General features: G+C 38.0%; 1 protein-coding gene and 1 pseudogene across 2 annotated transcripts in view; both read right to left on the reverse strand.

Moving 5' to 3' along the window:
- Positions 1-771: 771 nt before the first annotated feature.
- Positions 772-2,683, reverse strand: LOC110291933 (annotated as a pseudogene).
- A 1,547-nt stretch (positions 2,684-4,230) lies between these two features.
- The window catches only part of Bank1 (B cell scaffold protein with ankyrin repeats 1), a 261,398-nt gene continuing 252,458 nt past the window's right edge, over positions 4,231-13,170 (reverse strand). The window contains exons 13-16 of one of the 2 annotated variants that reach the window (XM_021158678.1): positions 10,049-10,078; positions 6,623-6,675; positions 5,273-5,337; positions 4,231-5,005 (exon numbers count right to left, since the gene is read on the reverse strand). In XM_021158678.1, coding sequence (XP_021014337.1) covers positions 5,278-5,337; positions 6,623-6,675; positions 10,049-10,078 — 143 coding nt within the window. In that variant the 3' untranslated portion in view covers positions 4,231-5,005; positions 5,273-5,277. The remainder of the gene's footprint in view (positions 5,006-5,272; positions 5,338-6,622; positions 6,676-10,048; positions 10,079-13,170) is intronic. The other variant, XM_021158677.1, reaches the window with a different exon arrangement.

The following is a 13,170-nucleotide window of genomic DNA, read 5'->3' on the forward strand; positions in this document are numbered from 1 at the left end:
TTGTGAACACTGTCTACACATATTGCTTAGTGTAGTTGGGTTGAGTCATGGATTTTCTTATTCTCCAGTATTTCCTAGTTTTGTTTAGTAGGTATTTGCATCTGGCATAGTGGTATAAAGAATTTTTTAATATCTGTTTCTTCCACTTAAATAAATTAAATACAGTAAGGCATGTAGAAATGTTTATCATAAAATCATCTGTTGAATGAAGGGTTTAATTAATGTCTAAAACCCTTTTGCTAAATATTTGCAACCATATGTCCTGGGGCTGTGGGTACATGGCATCCCTTAGAACTCAACATTAGTGACAACTTCTTAGGGCCAGGCTTTAAAACCCCAATGGTAATGGCATTGCTTTCACAGGCAGAACCTTCACAGCTATTTGAGCCCATTGATTTCATTAAGAATCAGGTGTTAAAAACAAGTAAATAGAATGACCAAATAAATTAAAGTGTTTTAAAACCCCGAGAGTTCATAGACTGGTTTTAGGACATTTTTTTGTTTGTTTGTTTGTTTTGTTTTTAGGAAACGGGACTCTCAGTGAGCAGCTTATAGGTTTGGTCAACCACGTTTCGTACACTGGGGTCTCATATAGACCTGCAGCTCAAAATCCAAGTCTGACATCGTTTTTTGTCTGTGCAGAAGAGGTGTGTGTGTGGCCACTTCTGCACCCTGATGAACGTGATTCCTTGCTGAGAGTTCTTCTCCAGCTTTATGCAGGCCTCTCTGATAGCCAGGAGCTCATGGTGGAGAACCTGCTGGAACTGGCCCTCAGAGATGCCACCTTGATAGAAGATGATGCGGGTGGGCTTGAAGCATGCAGATTTGTAGAACTGAATGAGCAGCTCTCGCATCATAGCAGCCAGGTCCTGGATGATCTTCCGTTGGGGCTGCTGCACATGCACGGTGGCACAGTAGCGGTTGGAGTGTGTGTCCATGCCACCCATGATGGCAGTAATCGAAGATTTCTTCCCATCCCCAGCTAGACAGGATAACCACCACCAGCTAGAGACCTGTGTATGCGTTCTTCAGGTGCTGGAACATGGACTCCACATAATCTGCCCCCGTGCATATTTATAGAAGCAGGGCTGACCCTGGATCGGCATCCCAGCATCTCTTGAGGTCTTCCTCAGTTGCTCAGGGAAGTACTTGAGATGGACTTCTGTACACTGGCGCTGGGGTGCAAAGCAAACGATGGCCCACACATTGACCTCCATGCCCGTATGGAACTGCTTGCTTTTCATGTCCCACACACCCAGGGCAGGGGTGACAATCGCTTTGTTCCTGTTTCCAGGATGGAGGGCAGCTGCAGAACCCACTTAGGCACCTCTGTCATCTCATCTTTCACCAAGGTTCCGAATTCACGAACATACGGGTCTGTATTGAAACTCGCACTTTGTATCAATTTGCTGATCTCCTCTTGTCAATCGGGTGCTGACCTGGCAGTTGCTCTGATCATGGTTGAGGTCTAATTGCTAATATTTTTATGCATCTCTGTCCAGCAACTGTGCTACAAACCTCCAAAGGAAGGTAGGTGTGTTTCTGCTCCTGTCCAACTTGTAAATATGAGAGGTGGGGGTAGTGCAGAACTCACTTGTGCCTGTCCTTGAAGTACTGGGCCACTGTACACTCCACTGTCTGCCCACTCTCCTGCTGCAGTGGGAACATTTGGTGACTGGCAGGCGGCCGGGTCACATTGCAAACACAGTACTTCCTCTTCATCTGACCACAGTGCGTTATCTCAACCTTTTTTAGACCTTTAATTTCTTTGGTAAACTTTACCCTTTGGGAATCTGTCAGAGGTTTTTGTTATTCTTCAATGCTTTTAAAATCCAAAACTTAACAAACTCGATTGCTGGCTGTGCCTTGTCAAACGCTGTTGCTGATACATCAGTATCCAGCATCATTTTCCAAAGAGAAGGTCAGACGGACTGATGTAAGCCAAACCACACTTCTCTGCCACCACCCAGAGGGTTGGAACAGCCTTCAGATGTGGTGAAGAAGGAATGGCCAACAGGGGTATACCTCATGAATAGCAAGTGCCTTGTGACAACATCCAGGGCCTGGATCATCTCAAAGGGGCAGCCGCCCCGAAAGTGCATCCTGTAAGGCCTGCAGGCTCAAGCATGACACCCACTTGATGGATACCTTAAAGATAACGATCTTTGCCTTCTGGCAGCGTGACCTCAAGCTCCACCTTGTCCCTGCCGATTGGAAGGGACACTGCTGTGTACAGATTCTTCCTTCCATCAAATGCTGGCTTCTGGTCCCCAAAGATCTGGGTTTTAAAGTCCTGGTCCGTGTGTTCCACTATGTTCCTGTTCACTCTTTGAGGGCATTTCTCAGGTTTGATGTCTAATTCATAGTGATAGATGTCAATTTTGGGGTTGTCCATTTCAAAGAAATTAGCCCGTAGTTTCTTCTCCCGGTGGTGCCGAAGTCCCAGGTTGAGGTTTGAAGGGATCTTCTGGGATGGGTGATGTTGTCAGAGCAGGAGACACAAGAACAGGCCGGCTGCTGAGTGCATGGTGTCACTGCTGAGGGCTGTGGCGGAGGGCTGGCCACAGCCCGATGAGTAGACATTTCCATTTGCCCCTGAAAGGCCACCTCTCAGAACAAAGAGATTTACCCGGCACAGCCAGGCACAGCCAGGGCAGCCATTGTCTTCATTTTTTCCCCCCATTTTTTATTAGATATTTTCTTTACTTACATTTCAAATTTTATCACATTTTCCCTCCAAAAACCCCTGTCTCCCATTCCCTTTCCCCCTGCTCACTAACCCACCCACTTCTGCTTCTTTGTCCTGGCATTCCCCTACACTGGGGCATCGAGCCATCACAAGGCCAAGGGCTTCTCCTCTCATTGATGTCCCACAAGGCCATCCTCTGCTACATATGCAGCTGGAGCCTTGAGTCCCTCTTTGTGTACTCTTTTGTTGGTGGTTTAGTCCCTGGGAATTCTGAGGGTACTGGTTGGTTCAGATTGTTGTTCCTCCTATGGGGTTGCAAACCCCTTCACCTCCTTCTCTCTGACTCCTCCATTGGGGACCCTGAGCTCAGTCCAATGGTTGGCTTTGAGCATCTGCCTCTGTATTTGTCAGGCACTGGCAGAGTCTCTCAGGAGACAGCTATATCAGGCTCCTGTCAGCAAACACTTGTTAGCATCCATAATAGTGTCTGGGTTTGGTAACAGTATATGGGATGGGTCCCCAGGTGGAGCAGACATTGAAGGAAAGGTCATCCAGTGACCGTCCTTGTGTTCATTTTAATCTGTCACTTTCATGCAACATGTGGGAAGAGAACAACCCACTCCCCCTCTCTTCAACCTTCTCAAACCAAAGGATAGGAGCTGTAGTAAATAAAGGGATTTTTAAAGGAGAGTGAGAATTATTCCTAGCTTACCTTTGCCTATGAAGTAGTCATATTTCAACTGCCACAGAATGCTTGAAAAGACGCAACTTGGGCCATTTTTAGTTTTTGCAGCCCAGTTCATAAGCACAAGACTCAGGAGGTATAACATATAGATTTTGGCATTAAAGACTTGAATAAAATCCAGACTTTCTTGCTCCCTCATATATAATTGAATCTCAGAGAAGTAAATTAATGTGTTACCGTTATTAAAGTTGCCACTTTATGCATCACTGAATCTCACATTTTAAATAAAAATAAAGTCAATAGCTTAACTGGGCTTTGGTCATAGGTTGTTGAGGGATCTGGAAAATATATCAGTTTTTCTATTGCTTTCCAGTTGACAGAGACACCATATAGAAATGTGTGTGCAAGCCTCTGCCATTTCTGAAATATTGAATGTGGAACTGCATTGAGTCTCAGAAGCACCTTATATTAGGAGGTGATTCTATAAACTAATTATTTGGAAATATTAATAGATATGAGAAACACAAACCATCTTTAGGTAGATATTCCTATCAGTGTTCAGAAACGAGGAAAACAATCACTCATATTTGTTCTATTGCATCATTCCTATCTATTGAAATTAACCATATTGTTTTGATTGTTTGGTAGTTTACAGTGACGAAAAGGAAAATTTAGTGGTTAATCCTGATAAACTTATTCTGGAGAACCAGAAATAGTTTTAAACATTCAATCAGTTGATAGCATTTTACACGAAAATCGGTGTGATAAACTTGTATTCTAGTCTAAACTGGCAAACTGTTTTTATGAAAGAGGCAGACAAAGTAACAGGCTCTTGATAATAATAATAAAAAAATGATTTGCAAAAGTACTTTTTAATTTGAGAGAAAGACATTTAGTAAGGCCTTGGGGACAGGGAAGCATGGGGAAATACCTTCCAGAAGAGCAGAGGATGAGCACAGGCAATGTGCGAGGCATCCATGTTCTGAAATATTACTGTGCACATCGTTAATTGATAGAATTAACATGACTGCAGGAATCAGTGTAGAGGGCTGAAGACTTGTTCACTGGCAGAGTGCTTGCTTATCAACCAAACACAGAACACCATCAACTAACAAAAACTGCGTATAAAAGTACATTTCAAAGGTACATGCAAATAGGCACTAAATAAAAGAAGCTATCTGAAAACATGATATCACAAGAACATTATGGCTCTGAATGTGAGAAAAGCAGACAGAAGATGGTCATTTAAAGAGCAAATATTTAAAACGTTCTTAGTTGAAGGAGAGGAAGAATAACCTATATAGTTTGGTTCCATAATTTTGCTAGTCTGTATTTAACTTTGCTGATTTTTTTTTCTTTAATTTTCAAGATGGGAGAATGAGGTGCTGTGGTGGCAAAAATTGTAAAAATGAATGGATTTTCAGAGAATGCTATAAGTGTCCATCTTTTGTTGTATCCATCTGAAGTGGTACAGTACCAATAAATTGTGGTGCTAACACACTTTGAAATCCAAAGGCACACTTGTGTCCTGTGTCCATGCAGATTAGCCCTGGAGACCAGGTATTCCAGAAGCAGGCTTGCTTCACTGAGGCACAACATGTTTGCAGATTCTTGAGTTTGATTATAATAGTCTGAAAATAAGATCACAAGAAATGGATTAGGGGATGGAGAACCATACATCTTTGTACATTTACTGCCTGGCTTAAAATCACCCGTCTATAAATCTTTCTAAGGGACATTTTTCTTTGCCTGAAAAACAAAGCAAAACAAAAAACCACACATTTATTCTTTCAAGAGAAGACAATGAAATATTTAAAGACTCCTGATTCTTAAATTATTGATGGAAACCCATATCATCCCCAGTTTAGGTTTCTTAAGGAACCATGTTACTATGTTACCTTTTTTAATGATCTTTTTTGCAGCAGAAACCAAATTCCTTTTCAACTTGGACTCGAGCAGGAAACTAAAAATTAAACAAAAATGACAGAGAAGCAAGGCTTTTCCATTTTAAGGCTCAAGGAGGAGACATGAGAAAGCATAGCTGCCATTCACAGTTTTGGGAAGAATACCTTTAAAAGGTACCTTGTAGGTAATCCTCTATCTTAAAAGGAAACAGTCACAGTAAAGCTGTACCAAATTCTTAGGGTTTAATTTCTTTTACTGCATGATTTCCCTGCATCATCTAGGCTGACCTGGCACATGCTCCCTCCCTGTCTTGGGTTGTCCAGTGCTGTGATTACAGGCCAATGCAGCATGCATGGCTCAAAGTTTGCTTTCATTTTAAAAGTAAATCAGTAGGCATTGGGAACGTATACCCTTTCTTATACAAAGTTTTTCATGATTTAAAAAATGAATTTCAAAAAGTAAATATACACATATATGTGTATATATATATGTATGCATATATTAAAATATATATTCCTTCAGATTTTAATAAGGCCCTTTGGAAAAACTCTTGTGCTTCACTACAGCCTCCAATTCTGCACTCCAGTGAGTAAAAGAGTTGGCAAACTCTATAGTGGGCCATAAAAATCCAGAAATGTAATCAAATTATTCTTAAGTGTATGTGAGTTTAATGAAAAATATTATTTATTTGAAACAAGATAGCTATAAGGGTTAGTTCTACTTTGGAAAACTAAAATGCTTTCATTAGGAAGTTACCAGGGTCTTTTAATCTTGTATTTTAGCAAGAAATCCAATGGCAATATCACTCTTGACGACCATGCTCATCTCTTGTGTCACATGTGCCAACAGCAGAAATACTGTGCTTTTCATAAAGAATCTGCAGGCAGGACACTCACTACGATTTCTTGAAGTATCTGGGTTTCCGGTCATTCTCTTCTAGCTTAATGTTCTTCTTATGCTTTTAGCAATTTCTTATTTATGATATGAAATGCTGCATATTTGCAAAATCAATATTTTGGGGGCTATATATTTCCTATAAGTTGTCCATAAAGACTATGCTTCCCGAATAAAATTCTGTTTATATGGTTAGAACTGATATAGTTAATTTCTCAAACATTTAGTTTTCATAGAAACACTGGGTTCCCCCCACTCCTTAGGAATTCCATCTTTATTTTTTCTAAATAATAAATTTTCTGAAATTACTATTCATTGATACTAAATATGAATGCTTATCTAACTTTTCTGAATCATATTAGTTCAAAGAATAGGCAAGATGGAAAAATTTTGTTACTTAACAGAGGAATTCTTTCTCTGCATTATAAAAACAAAAATGAACAACCTACCTTACTGTTGAATGGACTGTTGTACAACATATTTTCATTGTGGGCAGTAATACCTGTAAATGCAGACTTTTAACTATATGTAACTAATGACATAATTGATTTCTTCATCAATTAAAGTAACCTAAAGACCTGGATATGAGTATTAAATGGAAAAAGTATAACCAGATAACAAGGGCATATTAAATGAGTACTCAATAATTTTCAAATCCTAGCAGTAACAGCCTCTACCTCTTATTTCTCCTTTGACATTTGACAGACTGGCCAGTTGCAAAGCACCATTTTCTAGGCTCTGCACTGGCTGCTTATGATGTTCCCCTAGTGTTACCACGAGAGCCCCATTTCCAGCCCAGCCACCCAGTACAGTTCCACTTTTTCTCCTTCTCACATTTACTGGTTTAGGCTGGTTCTTCAACAGCTCTCTATCTGGCTTCTAACTTTTCTTTTCCCTCCCAATGTTTTCACATATTTCTCTTTTTATGCTCATATGAATCATTATGTTGAGGATTGCACAAATTTAATTTCCTCTATCAGTGACTTCTATTCATCAACATCAGAATCCAATTCCATAAATCATTATCATCCTTTATAACAAATTCCCATGTATATTTTTCACTTACGTTTTACACATGAAAAACGGACACTGATTCATTCATGAGAACACATGAAAGAGTTCATGCCATGAGGTGAACTCACTAATAAGAGGTGGTAAAGGATCAATTCTACCCAACCCAGGTAACCAGCAGACGTCCAACACTGATACAAGAGGAGGAAAAGGAAAACTCTAACGTAGCCAGCCACAACCATGGGAAACAGCAAGCCCCTCTCATCAATAAATTTAAATGAAAATATTCTTAACTTTCTAACAAGTCACAAGCTAGCTGACTGGATTTAAATACAAGATTCATTTATCTGTTGTCTCCAAAAGTTCACTTACCCAGCAAAGACATTGAAAAATGGAGTGTAAAGGGATGAAAATCTACCTACCAATCAATGGAAGGCCATAAGTAAGCAAGCATAGCAATTACGCTTGTTAAAGCAGACATCAGACCAAAACTAGTCAGAAGAGATAAGGAGGGACCTTACATATTAACAAAGAAAAAATTCATTAAGCAGATACAACAATGGTAAATATGTAAATATACATGCATTGCATATTGTATGTTATACAGCAAACACTGAAAGGCATGAGACCACATAGGCACCAACACAATAATAGCAGTTGACTTTCACTATTCTAATATTTATATAGATCTTTATATTGATCATATCCTATGATACAAAGTTATTAAATAAAAAAAATCACTCTAGTGGGCACAATTACTAGTATCTTACCAGGCTACAATGTGGTAAAAATATAAACAATCAGCAGGAGAAACCTCAGAAATGACAGAAATACTCAGAGACTGAAAAATTTATGTTGGAAGATGTAGTGGTGCCACTACCTTAAGAAGGTCAAGGAGGAATTTGCTTTAAAATCCAACAAAACTCAGTAGTACACCTTACCATATCCTCTGAATTCAGCTAAGACAATCCTAAAAGAAACTATATATCCTTGAACTATATTTGAGATTTCTCTTAATTTTTTTACTACTAAATCACATAATGGCATTTCTGAAGCCTCTTGAACAACAACCCAAACCTAAATACAAAGGATGTCGAGAATAAGGAGTAGAGTAAAAAATAACAGGGACTAAAGGGACAACATACTGCATAAATAAAAGAGTTCACTCTTTGAAAAGTTGAACAAGGTTGACAAAAATCTCCACAAAGAAAAGCCAGGACTGTAAAGATTCACTGTTGAATTCAGCCAAACATTTCAGGAGGATTTAACACTGATATTTCTCAAAATGTTCCAAGAAATACAAAGTGAAGGCAAAGTCTCAGACTCGCTCTGTGAAATCAGTATTACTACCCTAATGCTGGAACTGGACACAAACAGGGTAAAAAGAAAACTTCAGACTAATGTACTTGATGAATAGAGACAAAAAATTTTTAAGAAAAATTTTGCAAATAAAATTGAACATATTGATAAAATTAAATCACCATGACCAAGTGGGTTGCACTTTCAGTCTAGATGCACATATTTAAATCACTAGGTATGATATGTAAATAAAATTGAGGACAGAAGTCACACGATCATCTCAATAGATGCAGAAAAGGAATTTTACAAAGCTCACATGATATCTGTCCTAGAATGAGTAGAAATAAGTTCTTCAAAATAATAAAGACTATATATATTCATATACATATTTATATACACATATAAATATATATAAATATAGCTATAGCTTTCATATATATATCTTTTTGTTATATATCAACAGAGATAAATCATATTTGAAAATGCCATGTCTAATAATTTCTAAAGAGTAAAATATATATGTATATTTTATATATGTAAAATATATATGTATATATATATAATATATATATCTCAATGTTAGAGCCAATATTATACTTTATATGAACAACCTGAAAGCATTTATTCTTAAATCTGGGACATTACATGAGTACTCAGTCCACTACTTTTCCATATAGTGCTCAAAGTACTAGACCAACTAGACAAGATAAAGGTTAAAAGATTAAAAATAGGATAAGAAGTTAAATTATTGTTATTTACAACATAATGCTATAATTAAAAGACCTTACAAAGTCTACAAGAAAACTCCGATATCTAATAAACACATGATAAAATGTTGCAGGATTCAAAACTAATAGTCAGAAACCATCAACTTTCATATACACCAATACATTTTCTATGAAAGAAATTTGGAGAAAACATTTCTTTTACATCTCAAACAAACAAATGAAAACATAGGTAGAAATAAACTGAAGTAAAGACATGAAAAGATATATAATGAAAAATTTCCCTTTGGGAACCCAAAGGAAAACTGTAGCTGCTATCTTGCATATGCTGATCTTAGTTGTATGTGCGCATATAGGTAGGGTGTTGACATGCAGGTAGGCTGTGACAGGACCAGGAGAAGGGAACAGAGAGAAGAGAGAGCAGTTGAACCAATGGGCTAAGAACTGGAAAGGAGGCCACAGAGTGGGGCTGTATAAGTGGGGGGCAATAGGGTAGGGCAGAAGAGAGGGGAGAAAGATCAACAAAGACAAATCATGTTTGAAAATGCCATACTTAATACTTTACTAATTAAAGAATAAAATTAGATGAAGAAGAGCTTAAATTATGTGCCAAAGGACACAAATAGTCAAATCACAAAGTCCCTTTTCTCCATTATGATGGCAACTCATGGCTGCTGTAGAGACAGCACACTTTTATATTTGATGTCAGATAGTTTTACGCATAGATTGCAATCTATGCAAAGCTGTGCACTGACATAGAACTACTGGGTTTACATCAATTAAAAACATTTAATGTGCTTTGTTTTAGTTTAAATCCTTGATTTAATCCTTAACACTTACCACTCGGATGGTGCACAATGGTCAGTTTATCTACAAGACAAAACAAAACATATTCTGTGAGGTTTGTTCAATATTTATCTGAGACCCTTTTTTATTGTTTGATGGCTTTATGTCTTGAGGTGATTTAAATTTACAACAAGCTGAAAAGATTAATCTTACTGGATATTATAAGACTTCAAGCCTCTCTTTATGCCGCCCCCCCCCCCGACACTTGTCTGGAGTATTATGATCTTGCTTGAACACTGAGAGAACCATGCTTTCTGTGCACTGATATTCCTTTAGTCTGAAATACTTCATTTGTTATAGAGATGTAAATTTTTTTAAATGACTGCTATAGTTGAATCATTCCTAAGTGTGCAGGCTGACAATTTTTAAAACAAATCCATTAACTATGTATCGACCAGTCCAATAGGTTTCCTAGGCACAGAATATCTACTCACAATCCCTTGTTAGTCCTCATAAGAATGTCATTCCTCACAGCCTTGGATCTGCTATTCACTTTTCATAGAGTAACGTTGTTTATATTAGTTTTATCTAGAGAGGCTGCAAATTTGAATCTTACAGCATGCTCTGCTTTATGTCTGGTGTCTTTCGCTCAGTAGCACACAGAATGGGATTCACTGATATTGGGTGTAGTAGGAACATTCGTTCTTTTTTCTTTTTATATTCTATTAAAGGAATGTTTATTGGGAAGCTACTGTCAGGTGGGTGAGTTCAATGGCCCCAAGGACCAGGGCCAGGGAAGTCACCATGGGGGAAGGTGGCATAGGGGAGGAAGAAAGAGAAAGGGGTACATGCAGAGAGAGGTTAGGAGAGGAAGAAGGCAAAGCATTCATTCTTATTGTTTAAGCATTTATCACATCATAAGTACTGGCACAATGTAATAATGTATGTTGCTGTTTGACAGTCTGATTGTTTCTAGATAATGATGAATCAAACTTCCATAGACTTTATGAATACGATTTTTTTTTTGTGGTACAGGGTTTTACTTGTATTAGAAAAATATCCAGGGCTGGGATCATCAGACCATACACTAAGCATGTATCTGACCTTTTCACAATAATCACTACGTACTTTGACCTTCCATCAGCAATCATGCACATGCAGTTCCAAATGTAACTCACACTTAGGTCGGTCTGGCAGCCTTTGGGAGCCAGGCTCCCGACCCCGTCACTCACTGGCATCTCACTGACCTTGTGTTTTCCTGCATATTAATGATGTCATTCATCTTTTGTGCAATTAATTGGTGTCTGTTTGCTTTTGTAAATTAAGATCTGGGGGTTAGGTGTGTTTGTAAGAGCTGGGCTATCACTGTTCTTAGATCCTCTCAGCAGACAGATTTATATACATATATGTGTGTGTATTTACTTCTATACTTACCCATCTGAAATGTATATATTAGCAGCCATAATTTGTTATCTTTCACCTCTAAATTTGATGGTCCTTCATGAGATTCATATCAGCTTCCTTTTAACACAGCTTATTCTCCCATCTCTGACTAAGGAACCTGTCATTATCTATGGTATACTTATTTGTTAGACCAATTCCTAAACCATATGAAGCTTGGAAATTGTTATACTACAACTGTGTGGAGAGATCCCTAAAGGAAAGCACATTTTTATCTACCATTTTTTGTTTGTTTACTACAAAGCTGAGAATATAGTTTTCCCTGTTTATATTCTCTTCTGACAATCTTTGTATCTCCACTTTCTTTGACTCTGTTTAGATTTCCTCTTCTCCCAGTTCCCTATTCAATTCATGTTTCCTTTTTTGTTGTTGTTGTTCAATTTGTGTTTCTTACAAATCTAAGATATTAGCAATCTCTTGAGAAGCCACATAGAAATAAGTATATGCTTTTCACTTTTGTGGTCATCATAAATTTCCCTCATTTAACTGTTAACTGCAGTTTGTTTCATTCTCCAGTTTTTAATTTTCTATACTTTTTTCTTGATAGAAAGATTCTTTTTGAAACATTGTCTTAATTCTTACATATTTGGAATAAATCTGCAGCACGTCGGGAACATTCTCTTATCGCTTTGATCTTCCCAGATGTGCTGAGGCTTTTGAAGACTCAGCACGTGCTCCATCCTAGTCGCCATCCAAGCACACCTTAAACAAATACACGAGCTCTGTGTTTTTACACCTTATTCAGTAAAGGAGAAATTGGTTGAATTAGTTGTGATTCCAGTCTCAGTATCCTTATTGATTTCTGTCAGAACTTTGGTTAACTACTGAGAAAAAGTGAGGTCGTTTCTGAGTATTACCAAATTTTGCTTCATTGGCTGTGATGAAACTTATAAGCATATCTGTAACAAAAGAGATAGAAACATCTAGGCTGTTATACTCTATTCTTATCAAATGTATTCTTTTATCTCCTGCTGTGGGTTTTATCTTTATATTATCTTGTCCTGTAGTAACAGGGCCACCACAGCTTTCTTAATGCTTGGTATGGTGGTAGATCTTCACTTTATAGCTATCTAACCTTCATTTAAAATACATGGTTTTTTAGACTGTCTGAATTTAGGTCATCTTTTTGTGTGCAACATAAAGATATATTCTTTTAAAATTAACTGTCTAATCAATTTGAATTGAGCACAGTTATTGATATAGATATTGATTGACTCAAATACTACCACCATTATTCTTCTTGCATTTTTGTTAACCACTTTTTTAGGTACAAATTTTGCAATGTTCATGATTCTTCAGAATTAAATCCATCTTGATATTCCAATTAATTTCCTCTAGTGAATTCCTAGGTTTCCTTCTTTGTTACTTTCTTACAGGTGTGCGTGTTTGCCTGAGTGCATAAGGCAAGCAGTTCTCATACAGGGCAGATGAGGGAGACACAACCCCGAGAGGACACGGATGTGAACCATCACGTGGGCGCTGGGAAGCCATGTGGGTGGCTTGCAGTCCTCTGCAAGAGCAGCTAGTGCTTCTTCTTCTTTTTTAAAAAATATTTTTATTAGGTATTTTCCAAATTTACATTTCAAATGCTATCCCAAAAGTCCCCCATACCCTCCCTCCCCCACACACTCCCCTACCCACCCACTCCCACTTTTTGGCCCTGGCGTTCCCCTGTACTGGGGCATATAAAGTTTGCAAGTCCAATGGGCCTCTCT

The sequence above is a fragment of the Mus caroli genome, chromosome 3 (assembly GCF_900094665.2).
Source record: "Mus caroli chromosome 3, CAROLI_EIJ_v1.1, whole genome shotgun sequence".
Classification (NCBI taxonomy): Eukaryota; Metazoa; Chordata; class Mammalia; order Rodentia; family Muridae; genus Mus; species Mus caroli.